Source organism: Gadus morhua, chromosome 13 (assembly GCF_902167405.1).
Source record: "Gadus morhua chromosome 13, gadMor3.0, whole genome shotgun sequence".
NCBI classification, from domain to species: Eukaryota; Metazoa; Chordata; class Actinopteri; order Gadiformes; family Gadidae; genus Gadus; species Gadus morhua.
Genome location: NC_044060.1, coordinates 13,667,991 through 13,690,799, shown reverse-complemented (window position 1 = coordinate 13,690,799; position 22,809 = coordinate 13,667,991). Strand labels below are relative to the sequence as shown.

General features: G+C 44.3%; 1 protein-coding gene across 4 annotated transcripts in view; it reads left to right on the top strand.

The window, feature by feature from the left end:
• The window catches only part of asic1b (acid-sensing (proton-gated) ion channel 1b), a 148,536-nt gene that overhangs the window by 114,376 nt on the left and 11,351 nt on the right, over positions 1-22,809 (top strand). For 3 of the 4 annotated variants that reach the window (XM_030375948.1, XM_030375946.1, XM_030375945.1), the window contains 3 exons: positions 11,061-11,211; positions 13,736-13,863; positions 20,325-20,475. In XM_030375948.1, the coding sequence (XP_030231808.1) occupies positions 11,061-11,211; positions 13,736-13,863; positions 20,325-20,475 (430 nt within the window). Of the gene's footprint in view, positions 1-4,337; positions 5,196-11,060; positions 11,212-13,735; positions 13,864-20,324; positions 20,476-22,809 lie in introns of those variants that run through there. The other variant, XM_030375947.1, reaches the window with a different exon arrangement.

The following is a 22,809-nucleotide window of genomic DNA, read 5'->3' as shown; positions in this document are numbered from 1 at the left end:
TCCTCAGTAATGAACTGTTTTAGAACCAAAATAAACTAATATGTTGGCATTAATTGGCATGTCAAGGGATGGCAAGTTTTGCAGAATACCATTTTCATGAGTCATATCACAAGTAAACCTAATTCAAACCAGTTGAGCCAAGGCCAAATAATATATAAAATCCACGTGGATCGCTTCCTCGTAAAAAGAGAATCCCATATGTTCTCTACTAGCCACAACTGTTTTATCCGAATATTGTGTTTCTCACAGTTGTGGCTATAGGCGTATATTTTGTAATCATGGTGAAGAATGGTTTGTCAGTGCAACTGGTTGTTCTGGTTTATGGATTTTTATTAGAAGCTATGAAAGTCAGGTCCAGATGGTAGCCCCTGTCTTCAAATGTAGCACCCCGACGTCTCTCTTGTAAAATGAAAACTCAGACACTTTCATCACTAATGCCTTGTTAGTTAGCCATCCTGAACGAAAGTGTCCTTGTTGATGTGTTCCTGCTCAAGAGTCATTTCTTTTCCCGGCAACTTTTGTCCGAGTTTTCTGTGCTGTCAAATCGTTCAAGCGCCGTGCAACTCAACGGAGGGATCTATAAATAGATTGGATTTGACTGGACTTGGCTTGACTGTCGGACTAGAGTCCTGACCGACAATGTGTGAAGAAGGACATGGGTTTTGATTTAGCACCCCTACCACTGCAAATTCTTCAACCACCCTTGGCTGAGGAGCTGAATGACGGCGTAGTTAACAATGTCAGCTAGCCTAGAGAAAGGGCCCACTTTATTGTTCTGGCTCCTTGTTGATTTGTGTCTGAAGTGCATAGGTAGGTGATTGCATGTCTCTGCCACACTTTGAGACATACTATTGCAGTAATACAAGCCATCATACTAAAAGCACTTGAGTGAAAAAAAGCCTTACCATCTTGCTTGATTGCTTACATCACTCAGGAACGGAAGGATATAACGTCAGCCTTCAAGCGATGATTGTTTGGAGATTGGGATGCAGAGAGACATATTTATATAAATATATTTATATATAGGTATGATGCTATGTAAATTATAATGATACCACATACTGGTAGGTGTGTGGGTATTACGCACGCTGTGCTTAACTCGATGACTAAGCTGCTACTGGGGGATACACATTCAAAGAGACTGAGATATTTGAGTAGTCCCATATGGGTTTGCTTGATGTTCATACACACTAAAAGATTATGCATGCAACTATAAGTGATTGATTGGTTGATTGATTGAGCGATAGCTTAAGGGCTGCCGACAGGTCATTTAAGAGCGTAAACAATATCCTAGTGAAATGCCACTCATGGTGCTGGTAGCTTTCCAAGATTCACCGTCGCTCCAACTGATCCAGTCTTTTTCTTTGGTTGTAGTCCCATTTTAAGTAAAAATATAAAATACTGGAAAGACAGCATTGTCATGCTTTTTTCAATGATGGATTTTGGTAGAAAGGCTAAATAGCTTTTGAAATGCCTGTACATTTTTGCACTGGCTCTTTTATAGACTCTGAGCTTGTTCTATTGGAGAATACGCAACCCTGGAAAATCAATAGACTTTTAGTCATAGCCTTCTTTCTCTACTTCCAGCCAATACTAATCAAGGAAACAGCTTAATTTCTGTGTCTTTATTTGTCTTTTTTCGCTCTTTATTGAATAAATAAAGGGAGTGTTGGGAATGTTGTATTCATCAGTTACCCCAGGATTTATTCATAATTTGCTGCCAGTCCCAGTGAAGCAGTACATAGTCCATGCTCCCCACTCCTGGAATTGCTTTAGGGAAGAGCTCCTTAATGGCTTTCCCTGTTTTCTCCCATGCTCGTCGGGAATGAGAGCAAAGGGATGGATTAACGCAAGTCTTTAACTGGGGTTTCATAGCACCACATAGCAGTGTATTTAGTTTAATTGTAGCAGTTGCAGAGGGATTGTTTTTGAGTATAATTATCCCATTGCCCGAACAGATTAGCTTGTTAGAGCTCCCGCCTGCAATGTGCTTTCAGCACGGCTGCCTGAACGAGGGATTGAACAATTGTGTTTTAAAGTTATATATAGGTTATCTATCATGGCCATATGCAACAAGTATAGGGGGGACATTTCATATTACATTCTTCTGCACAATTGTCAACCATATTTCATGCATGCTTGTCCCCAACAGCCACATGGGTAACTACGATATCAATTTTATTTATTAATTGTATCTATTTTACCCTATGTGTAAACATTTGCTACATAAGGCCCCTGAATAGTGTAAAGTAATACCTTTAAAAAGCATATATCTGTACTTCTGCCTTTGCAGTCATGGTCTGCAGAGGCATGACCGAAGGAGTGTACCGGTTTGAATACATTGAATTGAATGTCATCACAACCCCTAAACGTCCAGACACGTTCCACAAACTGGAAACATTGAAAAGGTCATGTGAGCGGCCAGACCTCTCATGTCAAACCGTGTCCGCCCAACGGGGTCTTCTCTGCACGCTGCCTGGTGACTCACTGCCGCTGGTCAGACGCCCCCCCCCCGGCAAACAGCCCCGAAAGGAAGGAACCATAGTGTCCAAAGGCTAAACAGTGACCCAACGCCCTGGTAAACATCCCCGCTGTAACCCCTGATGTGCTCCTAATGGGGCTTAACCGGGGCATCATATATGGGGTCACGTGGAAATGGGAAAGCATTATGGGGTAGGGGAGTCGCATCCGCCAGAGATGGGCGGGACGTGGGGGAGAATTTCTGCTTCACATGCATGATTTTCCATGCTCTATTTGCACTGCTGACTGTGATTCCCTATGGGAAAAAAAGACACACACACACACACACACACAAACACAGACACACACACACACAAACACACACACACACACACACACACACACACACACACAGCAAAGGTGTCCTCAATTGGTGCCCACTCTTTTATTCACCAGCCATTTCGTTCCCTCCCTTGTGCATTTACCTACCTCGACCTAACTCATTCATATGCACACATACAGATAGATGCCTGCACACACAGATAGACACACACACACACACACACACACACACACACACACATAAGCTCACACATAAACACACACACGTATGCACACACACACACCAAACATACACACACAAGCAAAAGCACTAGCAGAACACACACACGCACACGCACACACAAACCACAACCATAAGCACACAAACACACACACACACACATGCATAATAAAGTGTTGTGTAGCCAGAAGCCTACCTGCAGCTCTGAGCCTCTGATCTGGTATGGTGGTATTCAGGGATGAGCCGGCCTGGACCACAGCCAGGAAATACTCAGGACTAAAACTCTGCTACGCGGATGATGATGATGATGATGATGATGATGATGATGATGATGATGATGATGATGATGATGATGATGATGGCCAACAGGGCATACATCTCCACTTAACCAACCTCCTGAAGGGGTTGATGCTGGGGGTTCATTCGGGCATGTTTCTTTTTTTCCTCCGGTTGGAAGCCGATTTCCCGGATGACCCAGAAAGCAGTGCAGCTGGAGGTTACAGAACCTATTTAAAATAAGTTATGCCGCAGCTGTCTCCAGGGACGTGTTAACGATGTGCGGTCGCTGTATTTGCATTCGTTTACCGGGGGCACTGCATCATTTTATTAGCACGCTTTAACATGGCATTTAGGAGACAACAACTTGCGTTGTTTATACATGGAGAAGAGATCATTTAAGAGTTGAGCTTGTGGAATGTTTCGCATGAGTCTTAAACCACCTGCATTTGTGGTGTGCAGCTGCTATATTCAAGGGGTTAGAGACCCTCCATTCTGAGCTACAAGTAGACTACACAGCGTTTAGTTTCCAGGAAGAATGCAAAGCGTGGGGCTAGGGAGGGAATATAGTGTCTGTGTATGTTTGTAGGGCGGGTGTGGAGATCCGTGTGACAAGCCAGAAAAGGAAGACAAATCGTCTGAAGCCACTGGAGGCGATGATTTCAGTCAACTACGCAGCAAACGATATTCCCAAGTAATTAGACTTAAATGGTGGGTGACTGGGAACGAGCGAGTGAGTGAATGGCAAAAAGTACTACAGGATTAAAAAAATTAGACACTTAGACACTCGTGTTTAATAATCGTTTTTTTAAACCGTTCACCCCCCCCATGTCTCTCAAAACGGCTTGGGGGGAAGAAAAAAACACAGCGCCTGGAGGAAATCTTCCACGGGCTAGTAGCCTATACCCTGCCTACCGCTGCAGCTGGCTGGCGGTGGTCTAAATCATTTGGAATAACTTGGCGCCCCCCGGTCAAGCTGCGGGAGTGAGCGCTCCGCTCTGCGACTAACAAAACCCCCGTCACCACCAGCAGCAGCAGCACTCACCCCACGCGCTCTCTCAGAGCCGAGCGAGGCGAGCGCGCGCCGTGTGCGCTCCACTCGCGCCCTCTCCCTTCAAAATAAACCAGCGACGAGACGGCGACGGCCATCCGGGAGACGCTTGGACTTCCCCCTCTATCCCCACCCCCTCCCCCAATTCACTGTGATCATGCTGTTAGTTCGGTAAAGGTTCGTCAAAGGTGCTAAAGGTTTCACCTTTAGCAACCTGTTTTTAAGGTGAAAATGTGCCAGGGGGACGCTTCTGGATCCAAACCGAGACCGGGCTCCCTCGCCGAAGCCGGGAAGCTTTTCTTAAAATACACCACGCTCCACGGTCTGAGGCACGTCTTCCTCAGCGGTTCCTACCCGCGGAGGGTCGCCTGGCTGCTGGCTTTTCTGGCCGCGCTTGCTCTCCTTTTCACCTGGTCCTCGAACCGCGTGCGCTACCTGCTGTCGTCGCCCGTGCACACCAAGGCGCACATGATTTACGCCAAGCGGCTCGTTTTCCCCGCCGTGACCATCTGCAACCAGAACCTGCTGCTGCCGCGGCGGATGAAGAAGACGGACATATTCAGTGCGGGCAGGTGGCTGGGGCTCCTGGGGAAGAACTGGCAGGTGTCCGCTGCGGCGCGGGAGGCTCTGGCGCCGCGGAGCGGGGAGGGCGAGAGCCCGAACGGCGCCGAGCCCCCCTGGTCTCCACTCGCCAGAATTTTGGACTTCAACCACTTTCTCCCTCCGCCGCGGGAGTCCCAGCCTTCCATGAGGCAGTTGCTCGACCGCCTGGGACACCAGCTGGAGGAGATGCTGCTGTATTGTCGGTACCAAGGAGAACTCTGCGGGCCGCGTAATTTCAGCACCGTGAGTGTGTGGACAGCGGGAAAGTTTTTTATTTTGGATGTTGGCATGCAGGAGAGGCTAGTGCGTTAGTTGGTTTTTATCCTGGGCGTTACTTGGTGAAGCCTGGGCTTTGGGTCTCTCGTCGCTCTGCGGTGAGCGTGTAGACGCACCATCTGTATTTATTTGGTTTAGTGCTGAATGCTCTTTGCCATTACATTTGGGATTTAGCCTCATCGCCTCACGGTGCTTTCTTAATTCTCTCCCTCTCTCTCTTCCTTTCCCTTCCTTTCTCAGTCTATTCTCTCTATCTCGCTTTTTCTTCCCTTCTCTTTTCTCTCTCTCTCTTTCGTTATTTAACTCTCATTATCGTTCTCTATCCACAAACACAGATACTCACACATACAAACGCGGAAGAGAGGGGCACAAATAAAGCTAAAGCCGCGGGAGCATCGGTATGAGTGCCCTAGTCCTTTCATCCGGCTCGGTTGAGTAAGCCCCCTGGCCTCTCTCTCCTGGTTCATATAGTGCCCTATTTTCTCGTCCATTACAGCTAAATCAATGTCTGTACAACCCCATGCTCTCTGGAGACCAGTCAATGCCTAATGAAGACTTTAGATTCATTTAGCTGCGCTTTATGGCACACTCTGACACCCTGATGAAGAGCCTTTAGTGCCGGCCTCGTCGGAAAGCTCCAGCTCTGCTGATTATATCTGATCACAAAGCAGGGTGAAATGGGACGCGGTTTGAGTGGATCATTCTGGTGGAAAGGCAGCAATAATTAAAGTAGGACTATAAAAGGATCAGTGCATATAGCTCAATCCTTTTTTATAAGCCTTCTATATTTTGAAATAGACCCAAGCCTACTCCCAGGACAGGGTGATTTGACAACCGCATGAAAGGAGTGTTTAAGTAGTCAAAGCATTGATGCGTATATTCGGCTGAGACTGACATCCTAGCATGAAAGTTTAATTACTACTTCCATTAGAAAGCACTATGTATATTCAGTTATTTTAGGTGGGGTCGGTTCATAATAAGGCAGCCCTTGTATATCCACGGCTATGTGACAGGTCAGCCTCCACTAGTGCTACACAGCTACAGTGTAGCTGTGTAGCACTATGCTGAGCTAAGCAACCTTTACTTTTGTCATTTGCCCTTTTCATAGAGGTGTCATCATAGGACAACAACAAGTGTCGCTGCAACACTTCCTATGGATCTGCTTCTATATTAACCAAGGCACGGGTAGTAGTTTTTATGTTGTTGTTGTGGTTAACGGTCATGTGTATCTGGCCTATTCACTGAGAACAATTTCCCCAAGGGGACAATAAATGATCTATCTATCTATCTATCTAGACTATACGCCCGTCTGTGATTTTCCTTCCATGACTACTGTGGAAAGGGCCTACATCAACCTTGTAGACCCTGTAGCTATGTCTCTCTCGTACAGATCTACAGATTAGTCTAGCACAGCCCAGAACAGTCACAGTAACTGCTGATAATTGTTTTGGACAAATTCCGGAAAGTATGTCTAAGCACTGCTTATATGTAAAATCATGTAATATTTTATATGCTATATGTTGTGTGTTGTCTATCTTTCTTTTTGAAACTGAATAATTTGACCCTCACAAATCACCTTGGCAAATGCACAAATCATACAGCCACTATTGAAACCGTTATACAGAAAGGTTATGTATGACGAATGTACAAAACTACTGCCACAACAGTGTTTACGGTGTATTTTCCCTAACCATTATTCAGGCAATGCCTGGGCATATTTTCCAGAAAGTATTGTCCAGAACCATAAAGCTGTTTGTGTTACCACTTCAAAGCAAAAAGCGTGGCAGTGTTTTGGCCTGTGTGTGTGTGTGTGTGTGTGTGTGTGTGTGTGTGTGTGTGTGTGTGTGTGTGTGTGTGTGTGTGTGTGTGTGTGTGTGTGTGTGTGTGTGTGTGTGTGTGTGTATGTTTGTGTCTCTGTGTCTGCGTCTGCGTCTGTGTGTGTGTGTGTGTGTGTGTGTGTGTGTGTGTGTGTGTGTGTGTGTGTGTGTGTGTGTGTGTGTGTGTGTGTGTCTCTGTGTGTGTGTGTGTGTGTGTGTGTGTGTGTGTGTGTGTGTGTGTGTGTGTGTGTGTGTGTGTGTGTGTGTGTGTGTGTGTGTGTGTGTGTGACCCACTTGCCTGGCCTCCAGCAAGATGAGGCAAAGCTGCTGGAGTGAATTAAACCAATGGCGTTTGTTCACAGCAGAGAACCGTGGCAGGGAGGCATAACAAGCACCTGTCCGCTGAACAATTCCACACCAAACAACAGATGGGCATTTATATGCAGGACCCCTCTCTCTCTCTATGTTAATTTGATCCAATGGTGACAATCTCCTCCCTCCTCCACCCAATCCCTCACTCCACTTTATACCGGTGATGAACAACAGTCAACACTGAAGCCAGGTTCCCTCCTAGCGTTCACCCAGGGGAGGCCTATTGATTGCAGTTGCCCCAACCAATTTTGGTAGAGAGGATTATGCCCTTCTCCCTCGTGTTTGGCTTATTGAACCACCAACGTTATAGTTCCTTTAGCCTGTAAAAGAAAGGAGAGGTGGCAGACTAACTGCTTCCTGTTGGAGTCTTCATCAAAGAACAATAGATTTGTCAGTGTGCGGAGGGATCGGAAATGCCTCCCCTGATCAGAGGTGGCGCCTCACATTGAGTGGCATCAAGGATCTCCTTAACGAGAATAGATCCCCTTTTGAACAGGACATTCACTCTCAGCTCTATGCTCTCCTCAATGTGCAGGTATAAATAATGTTGATAAAATCAACCCTCATTTGTTGCTTACAAATACATAAAAGTAAATACCCCAAGTGAACAGTGTGCAACAATTATTTGGTAAGACCCTTACGGGAATATCAACAAGGAGCGCTTGTGGAAAGCTTTAGTTGGAGGCCAACCGAAACTTGTGTGCCGTTACCCTTTAAAGTATCTAGCCTTTGAAGAAATGTGGAAATTACCTGAGTAAACGTTGTGTGCATGCTCGTCTCGCTGTGAAACATCCGGACACGGTGTTTCTCCCCCCTCTGATCTCAGACTTCATCGAACAGCGAGTGAGAGAGTGTGTTTTCCTGGCCCCGTTTTCATGGAGCAGCTTGTGAACCCTTGTCACGTCATCATGTGAAGGATAGCCCGAGGAGGGCTCTACATTCTCTTGTTGTCCCAGGGTGAATTATTCATCTCAGACAGACAGTGACATCTCGGCACTCTGTGACAACGGCCAAAGGTGATGTCTGAATTCCCGCCCTGTGCGATCTGTGTGTGACTTTTTTGAGGGATTGTTTTTCAGTTTAAAGGTATGGACATTTATATAGTGTTAGTTGTAGATGTCTTAAGACTGCGGGAGTGTAGAGGAAGCAGATGCCACTCCAGTGCAGTTTTTTTGCCACCTTTTCATTTCCACTTCAAAGTTGAGTGAAATGTGTTGAATCCAAAATGAGGCGCACATAATCTTCCAACCTCTTATTATGTCTTTGTTTCGAAGGAATAGTAATCATCCTTGTTTCCCATTTACTCAACTCCCTTGTGTGTTGTTGGTTGTGTGTGTGTGTGTGTGTGTGTGTGTGTGTGTGTGGGTGTGGGGGGGGGGGGGGTTGTGTGACTTCACTTGTGTGTGTGTGTGTGTATGTGTATCCGTCCGTCATGTCGTGTGTGCGCATATGTCCGTGTGTGTTTGTGTGTGAGTGACGTGAGCGGTGCAAGCGGGTACTTGCGTGAGAAGGGCTAGGAAGAGAGGAGTGTGTCTTGGCAGAGTAGATCTAACGATGTTCGATTTAACGCCACATAATGAAGAGAGGGGCGTGCGCGTTAAGATCTCAAGACCCCCAGTCTTGGCTCCCAGGTGCTTCCGTCAACGCAAAGCCACAAAGAAACTCCAGAGCCCCCCAAGGTCACCGGACCGATCCCCCGATCCCCCGCGCTGCATCGTTCAGCACAACCTTCTGGTTACCAAGGCAACGTTAACGACAATCTCCTCCCTCCTCCCCCTACATTCAAACCTTTTAATCAATCTCTGCGCCTTCGAAACGAGACACAGCTGTAGGCATGTGTTCAGGCAATCGGAAGGTATGTCCGTAAACATCCTAACACACACGTAGACGGACACACGCACAGACGCAGACCCAGAGATGCCAAATACATAAAGAAATACATTAGCACACACCCACGCTCATACACAGACACACACACCTTCTCGTCCGAAAAGTCTGAAAAGAGAATGATTTGTCAGGATTCTATGTGCTCAGCTAATCAAGACTTTCTAAGAAAATGTTAGATATTATAATAGCCGGTTCTAAAGTGAATTTAATCTTTTTCTCTCAGTAGTTCTACACAGTAGATTCAGAGATGGAGTTACCAAATGATTACCAAGCAACAATGATAAAAGGCCGAGCAAATCACATATGTAAGTTTTGCCTCACCTAGGCGCTAATATGATCATTGTTGAAAGTATTAGATTGTGTCTATGTGCACAAAACAATAGGATGGATTTGTTCAATTTGGCTTTGGTTAAAGTACAATGATTAGGAAATAAGTATAGGGAGAATTTATCGGAGATAGAAAATTAAAGAAATTACATAAACATGCCAATATTACACAACCCTAGCAGCTAACATAAATTCAACAAATTGCTGGCAACCTAAAATAATGTGCAATGTATCAAAAAAGCTTATAAGATCCCATTTGCCCTTTGGCCTGTATGCTTCAGTCTGGCATGAATGTGCCACAAAACCATTCACTTTCTATTGTGTTGCGTTCCACTGATTTGTTTCTCCCTGCCCACTACCCTATTGTGTCTTTTTCATTTTTCCCAAACTGCAAAGGATGGAGTCGTCGGTTAAACCCAAAACATCCTTCTGCAGGATTCAGCTCCACAAGTATCTTTGCTTTAATATAATGAAGTGACTGATTAAACTATTAAACTCTGTTCCTTAATGCATACTGGTTACCTTATCCTCCCCTTGCTCTTTCAGCTATAACATGTCATTTTCCTTTAGCCCACGTCATAGTTAATGGCATGTATGTATTCATTGATATGGTGAATACATTGTGCACCATTAAGCCTGCCCTTTCAAAACAAGATACTTAAGCTGTTTTTCTCATCCAGCCCAAGGTCGACAGGCATGGAGACAATGAGGAGGAGTTTGATTTTTGGCTCTGTCCACTGTATACAATTCTCTGATGTCCTTAATTTGATTACATTTCCATTAGTTTTTTAGCCAATCATGTGTTGCCGTTGTTGTTGTTGTTGTTGTTGTTGTTGTTGTTATGTGACCGTAGGTCATTCAATCTCATAGAAATGTTGTTCTAATAGATACTCTCCATTGTCAGCGACATGGCCAAACCCTCCATAATAGGACAGGAGCTCACCTAGGGATGTGAAGGGGGAGGGACACTGTTTAATGCTGAACATCAACGTGGTTCCCCTTGTGTAACTGAAAGGTTACATCAGGAGTAACGATCTGATTTATAGAAGTCAAACTCTTTCAAAAGACCATTAGCACTGTTCCCCTTCCGTTATGGCTCTTTTCTGTTTGAGTCACAAAGCCCTCCTGTTTAAACCAGAATGCCTGAAAATAACCATAGCGACATCATAGATATACTTACTGCGGTTACCGGCATCGTGTTATTTTTCCTTTTCTTAACCATTATCAACCGTTTTATAAAACAAGAAGTTCTGATGTTTACAACTGAAAGGCAGAGGTGATGATCATATTTAAATATAATTTATAAAGTTGGTACACCATAATAAAACAATTATATTGATGTGACACTGAGTTATGCATTATGAATGGTAAAAAGCCTGTCTACATTGAATACCCCTTTAATGTGTCTCTTCATGTTCTTATATTTCAGATATTCACCCGCTACGGGAAATGCTACACCTTCAATTCGGGCCAGGATGGCCGCCCTCTAATGGTGACGATGAAGGGTGGAATGGGCAATGGCTTGGAGCTGATGCTTGACATTCAACAGGATGAGTATCTGCCAGTGTGGGGAGAGACCGGTAAGGCCCACAGTGCATTGCCTACGCTTTCATTTTCGATTTTGAGGTTAAATGATGGGACTCAAGAAGCAGGCTTGCGTAATGCACCAGTCTCTTTGAAGTCAACGTGATTATGCTTTTCTAGCATACCTAGTGGCAATATAGCTCATCAAAGTCATGTTTATTTACCGCATGAAGCTTAAAAGAAAGAATACAGACAAATATCGAAGTATTCGTTTTTTTGCTCATCCAGTTAAATATTGACATACTGCCTACCACTTCCTCTGAAGGTTATGTCCCATTATTTGTTGTCAAGAAAGCAGAAGCCGAATGACTTATAACCAGGTAGCCAAATGCTTTAGCATCACTTATTATATCAATGCTGGATGCTTTTCATTTTGGATGCACTGTTGCAGCAAACCCAATAGACTTATATCTGATTTGCTGAATGGACAATGAAATAAGCAATTATGTGTATTCCAACCTTACCGCAAGGACCGTCAGCCAAGTCACTCACAAATTGGCTTTAATCTCCCAAAGTGCGACTCTGTCAAAGGTCAGGAAATCTGCTTTGTTGGTACTGGATGAGGCTTTTATTCACGGTATTTTCTTATCATTGAATTCCTAAATTAGCAAATAATTAGCCAGATACAAATCTGCAAAGATGTAAATGTTTGTACAATGCATAGAGCTATAAGAGCTCCTAACATGCAGTTAACGAATATTGTAAAATGTGAGCAAGCCAGAAATCTAGAAGATACCCTTTTTAAACCCCCGTCACGTGCACTATAGATTAGCAACAATTCAATGTCTTGACAAATGGATATTGAATATGAGAACTATTGTTCTCATATTAAACTGTGGTCTTTGTGTTTCAGTTTCCTCATCATTCAAATAAGTGAATCTCCATTTGGCAGATAAACAGATAGAAAACCCTTAAAAAGGGTCTGTTCACGGTGGACCCCCCCCACACACACACACACACACAAACACACACACACACGCTAATGCAAACACACACACACAGTCTTCTTGACAGTGCTGGCCTGGTTTGAAAGGCGATCCAACTGTATATCTTTAGATGTAAAATGGAGGTAGAAATAGTGGCAAAGCAAAGCAACGAAGAGAGAAGGTTCTCCAGAGTGTTTCTGTTTGGCTGCACTGCTTGGTTGCATCACCTTTGTAAAAACGAGAATGGAGATACAGAGAAAAGATTAATATTGCTGGGTTCATGTAAGACAGGCTATTATTCTGCGGTCAATTACTCTAAATTACGTTTCTTGTAAATAACACTGCAGCGCACAGAGTGATTAGTATTAATAAGGCCATTGGAATACGAGGCCTCTCACAGTTTTGTAGACCACCATCATTCATTTATAGGCGTCACTGGCTAGCAACATCCTAGAATGGCAATTGTATTTCTGTTCGTTGATCCATTTGACTCAAGGTTAGGGACAAATATCATTATTCTTACTTTATAACATTGACAGATGGACCAGGACATAAAGGAGGCATCAGCCCATCTAAGTGGCTCTTGAGTGGTAGTTATGTATATGAGGTAATCAAAGGGATAAGGTCCCTTCCTGGAATTGCCATTAAAAGCTTTGTGACCGACACCACACCGTCACACTGCAACCCCTAAAGGCAAAGGAGGGAGGGAAGGAAGGAAAAAGGGATACGAGGGAGGGAGGGAGGGAGGGAGGTAGGGAGGGAAGGAAGGAAGAAGGGATAGAAGGGAGGGAGGGAGGGAGGGAGGGAGGGAGGGAGGGAGGGAGGGAGGGAGGGAGGGAGGGAAGAATGGATACGAGGGAGGGAGGGAGGGAGGGAGGCAGACAGAAGGAAAAAGAAAGCAACCAAGACACGAATGTGAATCACAGTCAGAGATAAAGTGTGACGACCTGGAAGATGCTCAGGGAAAAGAACAGACATTACATATGACCCTGCCTCCTCAAAGACAATCGCTCGGAGCCAGCCGCGGCCTCGCTGGCCCGATAAGCAGTCTGGCGATCCCCACAAACGTGATGAAAATAATGTGGGTCCTCATTGAAGCCCTTGGCCAGCGCCGCATGTTCTTTTGTGATGTGTGCTGATATCAGTATCAAGGAGGCCCATCTGCCACATGGGACGTCAAATCCATAGAGGCACAGTGCTGCAGTCAAACTGTCAGTGCCATTGATTTGTCCTTAAATCCCTTTAATCATTTATTTATAAATTTCTCCCTTGCCTCTGATTTTACCCGCATGGTAAATAAATCTCCTGCCGGCTACTTACAGTCTAGGACTCCTTCAGATACGTTGATGTTCTCATTGTAAAATTTGTATTGCCCTAACATAAACCTGTTTTAAGCCATAAGCCTGGTTTCTCATGTCATTTACCATGAAATGATATTCCACCCACAAAATGTAATTTATTTTTAAGGTAATAACAAATTTATGGTTCATGGATGTGGTCTATATGCATGCACACGTGTGTGGATATGTGCAGTGTTTGTACCAGATCATGCCGCCCTTGCTAGAGCCCTTGTCTCTCTGGCCTCTCTCCACAGACGAAACATCATTCGAGGCCGGTATCAAAGTTCAGATCCACACCCAGGATGAGCCTCCTTTCATTGACCAGCTGGGCTTCGGGGTGGCGCCCGGCTTCCAGACCTTCGTCTCCTGTCAGGAACAACGAGTAGGTCTCCACACATGACTTGTACTAGTACTAGGATACATGCAGCCTGATTGTCAATTCTAAACTACACTATAAGATACTGCTGTCATAGCCAGGTTCCGCCAGAATTTCATCTTGAAAGAAGATGATCATACAAAAGTAAATAGCATAGTAATTAGAGCCGAAAGTACACATTTTTTCAACCAGTTGTTGAACAAGTTTTGGTTTGTTTCAGGGTTTCCGATCGCAAATTATTTAGGTATTTCCTCTCTTTTGATTGATGGTGGAACATGGCAGTATAATTTTCCTGTTATTCCTGGGAGGTTTTATTCTCCATGTACATATAAATGTCTCTTTCAGACCTTCTTCCAGCACGTATTGGGTTTCTGAACAGTGTCGTTGCTGAGTCATGTTGCCTCAGTAGGAAATGAAACAAAGCCAGAGACATATTTATTGAATGGTGCAGATTGCAGACTTGTAGTAATACTAGTACGGCTCCCGTTCCATGCCTTCTACATCTCACTGATCATCCATCCATCCACCCGTCTTCCTCCATCAAGGTCACAATGGTAAGTGGGCAATCAGTGAAGGCCAAATGTCTCTTCCAATGACCACTCCAGTCGGAAACCTTGTAAAGACTTGGTGTTGTGTCATTTTACGTCATTTATTTTGTCGCTTTTGGTCCAGAAACAAAAACGTTGCTTCTGCCAACAAAGTCAGAAAAAGAACCGGGGTTGATACCAATGTACTGGAGTTCCTCTGTTTGGCTGACTAACTTGGCCATATTGACATGTCATAGTAACATCAGTGTCTCAGACAGGGGTTATTGATGAACATTTTGTGCTCTGGCAGAAGTCTGATTAATGGTGCTTGGTGATGCTGATATCCATTGGGGTCCTATTTGTCTTGTTTTGATGAATGGCCTCATGCTATTTTGCTGTACAGGCAAAGATTATTTAACGGGCTGAACCAGTTGTTCTGGTTTTGCTAGCATCTTTAAAGCAGACCAGAACATGCTCACCCTTCTGGGTCTGAGCAGTTTTTATGTGTATCTAAGTCAGCAGTGCTGGAAATGACTGTTGTCTCTTGGTGTGGATAACATCAGGTTAATCTTGCAGAGCCTGCCTTTCAATCATAGAAGACTGGTACATGGCATTGATTAACTGTGTCAAAACAGCATAATTATCACCAAGCATGATCATAACGGGCCGTACGCTTTGAATAACAGTTTGAGAAATACTATGGCTCAGCTGTGTAAAAAAATGGATCAACCCGTTTACGGAATAAACCCATGAATTTAAATACAACAATAAACTTTACCAGTGTCCCGCCTGAGCTACGTCTTCATTTATGTCGTTGACAATGTTGGTAGCCCATGAGAAGTTCAGTTTCTCACCAGGATGCTGCATGGTTGAACTTCCTCTATGTATCAGATGTTCCGGCCGAGTCACATGGTGACTTTTATTGCAAGGGAACGGAAGAGGCGGAGACTAACGTCAGCCTAACGCCTACTCAGTCGGGACGGCTAGATCCTAGGCTAATGAGGTTAAAGGCTTTCACGGAGAGGCACCATCATGGCTTAATCCAGGGTTCCACTTGATACCCCCCACCACTAGAGCCACAATGCCAGAACCACAGTGCACTTTAAATCCGTGGCATCACTATAGAGCTGCAGAGAGCAGTCGGGATCTGAGCAAGAGCAGAGGAAGTGGTGCTTGAAGAAAATGACCATTCCTGATCAGGCGGAGGACTGCTTAGTGGGAGGAAGGACAAGCCAAGGATTCGACTGTGAAGAGATGGCACTGCAACCACGGGCGTTTGTTTATAGAACAGAGGAAGTGGTAGTTGTGGGATAAACCTTGAATCAGATCAATTGATATTGATAGACATGTAAGAGGATTGTGTTAGAATGCATTAATTAGCTTTTATTGCAGGGGCGTCAATTGAGTGTGGCATGGTAGTGGCAGCGGCCACACGTTGACCAGGGGTCTGTGTTTCTGAGGTGCACGTCATGTCAATTAATAGGAAATATGTTATTATTTCTGTATTGGGCTATACTACACATTTTTCCCGTTCCTTTTACACAAATACAATTATTAAAAAAATGGGTCGAAGTGGGCTGTGGCAGCACCCACTTGTCAGGCAACGACTGCTCATCAAATATTTAATCAACAATGAGATGAATGTCAATGGGTATAGGCTTTTCCAGAGAGATACAGAAGCCCAACAGGATAAAAAAAAAGGCGGTACTTTGAAATACCTGACCACTTCTTCACACAAAATGAGGAACTGATGGATGAAGTCAAGGTATTTGTCAATTACTCTCCCAGCCTTAAAGTGATTTGTGCAGGAGCCAACCTTGTGTAAAAGTGAAAAACACTCTAAGTTACTTGAAGCCAAGTGCCAAACAGAAAAACATTTAAGTCTCATTATTCCAAACTGCTGCCACACTGCCCAATTCCTGCCCAAATGTTATGTGTGCAGTGTGATTCGTTAACACGTAGCTTGGTGTGGTTGTCTTAAGTTAAGTCCATTTGCTTTGTCATTTTGCTTTGTTGTTTGGTTTTACTTAACTTCTTATCATAGTTCACGTTGTTTTCAGATGTTGTGGCTATACCTTGACTTATGAAGAGCTAAGGCCAATGTATTTTACTAAAACTCTCGGTTTTTAAAACCTAATCAAGGATCTTGTGTCATCTTCCTCATGTGCTGTCTGTGGTCTCTTAAATATGCAAGCCAGATTTTTAGCAGAACACCAAGATGTAAATCACCTGTTAAAGGATATCTGCTAGTCTCAGAGGGCAAATCAAGAGCCAGCCTCAGTCAGCGGGATGTAGATAACTGGATTGGTGTTTGCAGCATCAAAAGGGCACGGAATTTATTACAGTTGTCATCCAGTGCAATTTGAACCCAGTCAGACTAGTATCTTCCTATCTATGTTGCCATTTAAGTCCTGCCTCAGAGTTCGCTTCTATGCTGTCCCAATGTTAACCTATTTTATAGAGACAGATATATATATATATATATATATATATATATATATATAGGCACCTTGGTGAGCAATAATTCCCAACCTGTAGCTGCTTTGAAAGGTGCTTTAATATCTTATCAGTGGTTTCTGACAGCTCCCAACTTCATTTAGTGTGTGTGCCCCCCCCCCCACCCCCAAGCCCACTGTCCCCGCCCGGCGCACGCACACAACGTGCCCTCTATCAATCAGAATGCTCAATGCTGCTGTCTTGTGGGAAATAAAATGAACCGCATGTGGATTTTATCTCAACTGTAAATAATTCCTACGGGTTGAAATGTGTGAGCACATCGGCGTAACGGAAATTACTCCTTCCGACCCCATCATTTGGCTCCTGGGAATCATACATAATGAATATAGGGGCAGGAAGCGATGGAGTTAGGAGGGAAGCGCTCAGTTTCTTCTCCACTGCAATCTGTTACACTGTGTTGGGCAGAGGCAGGGGACTATGCACGCGGACAATGTCACGTTTACAGAAGACCCGATTCCCATGTATATCTCTCTCTGTCTCTCTCTCTGTCTCTCTCTCTCTCTCTCTCTCTCTCTCTCTCTCTCTCTCTCTCTCTCTCTCTCTCTCTCTCTCTCTCTTGGTCTCTATCTCTCTGTCTCTCTCTCTCTCTCTCTCTCTCTCTCTCTCTCTCTCTCTCTCTCTCTCTCTCTCTCTCTCTCTCTCTCTCTTGGTCTCTCTCTCTCTTGGTCTCTCTCTCTCTCTCTCTCTCTCTCTCTCTCTCTCTCTCTCTCTCTCTCTCTCTCTCTCTCTCTCTCTCTCTTGGTCTCTGTCTCTCTGTCTCTGTCTCTGTCTCTGCCCCTCCCTGTCTCTGTCTCTGTCTCTCTGTCTCTCTCTCTCTATTCCACTATGTTTTTCTCTTGTTTCTCCATGGCAAAAGCGTTATTCGTTTATCGGTATGCGTTCCTCTCACATTCATTCCACACCAGAATGGACAGCCTCTCTACAGCTGGACTTGTTGACTATTTTCCCCTCAACACTTTTCGACAAAAGGGTCAATTGTGTTCAATCGTTTAGACCTGGTCAACGAAGTCGACAAAGGGAGAATATTGAAGCAGCCCTGGTTGGATTTGCTAGGTACAAAGCTACAAACCTCTTAATGCACTATTGAACATTTTCCAAAAAAGCACCTGTTTCCCGTGTCAGCTTCTGCTTGCTCTGCACTTCCTCCCAGTCCGACTCGGTAGCGGACTGCATGTTCCAGACAGGGACCTCGGTGGGCAGGCAGTAGATGGTTTCTGGTTGAATAGAGGGCTGTTTTTTCTGCTCTTTATCATGGTGAATGTCAGAGCTCAGACTTATGGGAGGGCCTCGGAGCGTGAGGGAACCATTAGTCAGTGGAATGGCTGTCCTCTGTCAGGGTACGCGCCACACAAAGAGCCGCACAAATACAGAGAATCTGCAGCGGTGGACGCAGCGCAGAGAGCACATTCTGGTTCTGTGGGGTTTAATGGACACTTTGACTTTGGCATGGCGTCCTGAGTGTGTCAACAGAGAGAGAAACTCCTTTTATAATCCTGATTAGATTCTTTGATTCCTTGTGAGTGTTATGATGATTGCATTCTGTAGTTGTTTGTGTGTGTGTGTGTGTGTGTGTGTGTGTGTGTGTGTGTGTGTGTGTGTGTGTGTGTGTGTGTGTGTGTGTGTGTGTGTGTGTTTACCCATGCTGATTGAATAAGGCACAGGGTTAATGGTAGCCGAATGCTATTTGTGAGCCACATCACTGCACTTCAGTAGGGATTGAGGAATGCAAGTCTTCAAACAGCGACAGTGGCTTTTAATTTATCGCTATTTGAGCACCCAGCGATGCAATGTGTGAGGACATAACTAGAGAGAGGGAGGCTCGCAAGATACCCAGCTGCTTACGTGAACCTGCTTCTATGAACGGCTTGGTGTGTGCACCTCAGGTTTTCAAGGGTATTTAAACTGTTGGAAATACATATAAAGGGTTTTTTCACCAAGAAATCATTGCATCATAATCCCACCTGTTAATTATTCCTGCCTGCTTTACACAACAAATCTTAGGGATTTTGCCCAGACACAACAGCAGAATATTAGCAAAGAGAAAAACCCAAAAATTAACAAGATGACGGATCCACCCTAAAAACTCACTATATTCATATGTTAAGCAGACATTTGCATGGCTATTTACTTGCCCCTGTCTTTCCACCAATTGTTTTTATTATTTCATTTTTTATTCACATAATTTTTAATAAAAAGAAAAGAATCCTTCTTAAAAAAACAATGATATCAGATTCCATTATCTAACAATAATAAGGTATCTTCGACCCCTCATGCTGATATAACAACATTATTTGCGAGCGCTCACAAGAGTAGAAACAAGCCCTGTTCTAGCCACCCTCCCTAAACCGTTCTCCCCTTCGTCCCCTCCTGTCCGCTCTGTCTTTGTTCCCGTGCTTCCTTCGCCTATGTCCGTGGGGATCCATGGTTGAGGCAGGACCAAACACACACATACACTCGAGTGCAGCTCCCGCTATACGGTGGATCCACTGTTCACAAGCCATCTGAACTACTGCTGCGCCCACTGCTCACCTTGCCTGCGCCCAGTAGGGAGTCCCCATCTAAGCAACGTTCTTCCACTCAAGAACATGGGCAGAAATGGAATGCCGGAGCGGTGGTGGTATACGCATCATGAATGATGCATCGTAAAGGCCAGCCAGGATACTTTGGTTCCTTTGTATCTTGTGGCTGCCATGAGGACCTCAATTCTACTTCAGCGTGGGGTATTTTTCTGGTGCGGAGATGTATTGGTCTACTTACATTCACACAACAGGGTGAGGACGAGAACAACGTTTTATTTAGGACAAGATTAACTGGATCACAGGTAGAGGGCCAAAGGAGGTAGTCGAATAATCGAAGGAAATCTCATTCAGGTTTCGGTTCAAGGGACAATTCCTTTGTTTGAAATTGAATCCAATAGTGAAAAGGTTTCTCAATCATAAATTATTGACTCTCTTTCATGGAAGAGGGAAAAATATTCCAAAAGATTAAACTTAATTGCCATCTATTGCTTTGTATTCATTCATTCCTTGGCCATATCTCTTCGTTATTTTAGTTTTGTATCTCTGTAAAGTCCTCTAGAGAAGGCATCACATTTGTTAACAACAAAAACATAAAGCTTCATCATGCTTTTGTGAACATCAAAATAAAAATATTCATATTCAATGAATGATGGGAAATGTGTTTGATGTCATGGACCAGTTCAAACTGCCTTTCACTACATGATTCTTGTAACACTGTACATGTTCAGTAATATTTAGTATCTGTTTTGCCCAATATGTATGAGATATATCTGATGATTTGTGTTGTTTCTCGATCCACAAAGATCACTGTTGAACTGAAGTCATCACACTAAAAACCTTCAAATCACTCATATAGTATCACACATCACTGAGGGACAAATGTGTTCTTCTCTCCATCTCCCAGCTGACCTACCTGCCCCCACCCTGGGGGGACTGCAAGGCCTCTGCCATGGACTCAGACTTCTTCAACACCTACAGCCTCACGGCCTGCCGCATAGACTGTGAAACGCGTTACCTGGTGGAGAACTGCAACTGCAGGATGGTTCATATGCCCGGTATGCACTGTCAAACACAAACAACCTCCTGCCAACTGCTTTGGCTATTCAATACAAACCCCTGCAGCTGTGTACATACTGTATTGACTCAAGGTACTTTCAAGAGCCGACCATCCGATGTACTTACAGCTAAATCAACACTGGCTTGTTCCCAAAGTCTGTTGAATCTAGCGATTTCAGCAGGGAACAAGATAGTTACTGTGCTGTGTGGGCAGTTGAATTACGCCAGGAGTTCCCAAACATCTCTCTGTCCCTTTAGTCCTTGCTCGAGTGGCCATACAGATGCATATATTACCTCACAATCTCGCACTGGTTCATGTGGAAATGGGACGTAGTTTGACAGATGCCACAAATACCAGACACTGACATAATCATTATCATCATATTGTTGACCAGTTGGGGGGGGGGTCAACAATTCCAAGTTGTAATAGACTAATACAACTTAACCCATTGCGGTGATAGAAGCCCAATGTGTGTTTTGGTTGCAAACTAGCCCTTTCGTCTTTGCCAACCCACCATTTCTATTTAGTTTGAAGTATACCAGGGCCTTGACACTATAGTATTTGGAGCAGTAACCCAATCCTCAAATCATACCTCAGGAACACGCCTTCACTGCTCAAACACACTCTCAACCTTTTGTGATTGGAACTGAGTGGGTGTGGTAGCGGTCTCTTTAGGGCCGTCCCGGAGCTGCTCCTGAGTGTTTGGTTAGGGCGAGCTTACTTGCTCTTCTGTGAAGCTAACTGAACTGAGCCTTACTAAGAGGTGAGCCGTACTAAGGGGACCATCCTTTGTAATGCAGCACGGCATCTCCAGGTGCCAAACTAACAAGCAATATTTTAATTGCTTTAGAAAATGAGATGGTGCATAACTAACAGCCTTGAGGTAATAGTTGCTGGATGGTATTTTCAATGTCTCTAAGAACGGGCACCCATGTACGCATGTACTGTATGTTCAGAAAACGATTCGGGAGAGTGCTGAGAGACTTGTTCAGCTGTATTTTTGTGAAACCTAGCATTACCACATACTGTATCTAGGAAGCATCCTAGCGGCAACAAAAATAAAGTTTGCCAGTCAGTTTTATCCCAAAATGCTCACATTGGGGGAAATTGGAGATGTCACACTTCAGGGAAGCTAAAACCTCTACCAGCGTTTCCCCTGTTGCAGCTTGTGCGGTGATTATGACGGGCTGTTTTCCTCTGTCCATTGCCGTTTAATCAGTCTGTGGCATCTCAGTCGGTGGATTGAAAATGAAAATTGGCACAGAGGAAACGTTTTGATTGACCCCAACGTTAAACCTGCCTCATCCGTCAAATAATTGCTACGCAATTGTCTGTCTCCTACTGGATTCAGTCTCTCTTTTTGGTCTGTGTGAAGGTTACTGTGTGTTTGTGCTTGCGGGCCTGTGTATGTCTGTTTGTGTGCGTGTGTGTGTGTGTGTGTGTGTGTGTGTGTGTGTGTGTGTGTGTGTGTGTGTGTGTGTGTGTGTGTGTGTGTGTGTGTGTGGGGGGGGGGGATATTATATGATATGATATGTATTATGTATTATGATATGTATTATATGCAGGCTGATGGTGAAGTGTACAACCTGATTGTACATGCTGGGTTCATGGTTGTTGAAACATTCTCGACCACGTATTAACATCGGCACCCAACATTCTGATTCCTCAGATAAGAAAGCCTTCCATTATTCATCTTTATCCTGTAGTTGATAATAATGGGTCGATAGTGTTTGAATGTGGTTGATAGTGTTTGAAGTGGTCGATAGGGTTTAAATGTGGTCGATAGGGTTTAAATGTGGTCGATAGGGTTTGAATATGGTCGATAGTGTTTAAATGTGGTCGATAGGGTTTAAATGTGGTCGATAGGGTTTAAATGTGGTCGATAGGGTTTAAATGTGGTCGATAGGGTTTAAATGTGGTCGATAGGGTTTGCATGTTTTAATGTGGTCGATAGGGTTTACATGTTTAAATGTGGTCGATAGTGTTTAAATATGGTCAATAGGGTTTACATGTGGTCGATAGGGTTTACATGTGGTCCATAGTAGTGTTAAATGTTCTTTTCCCTCTCTCTCCACCTCATCCCTCACTCTCCACCTCAAGCTGGTGTATGGTGAGCGTTCTGGCGCCGATTGGCTGCCGTGCATCACCCAAATGGGTGCTACATACTGGTGGTGGTTAGTGAGGTCCCCCCCCCCCTTCACTGTAGGCGTCTTTGAGTGTCTAGAAAAGCGCTAAATAAATTCAATGAATTATTAAATAAATTCAATGAATTATGTGCCCGGTCCTCTGTGGACAATCCAGACAAGCTGTCCATATAATGAGTTGGATTAGC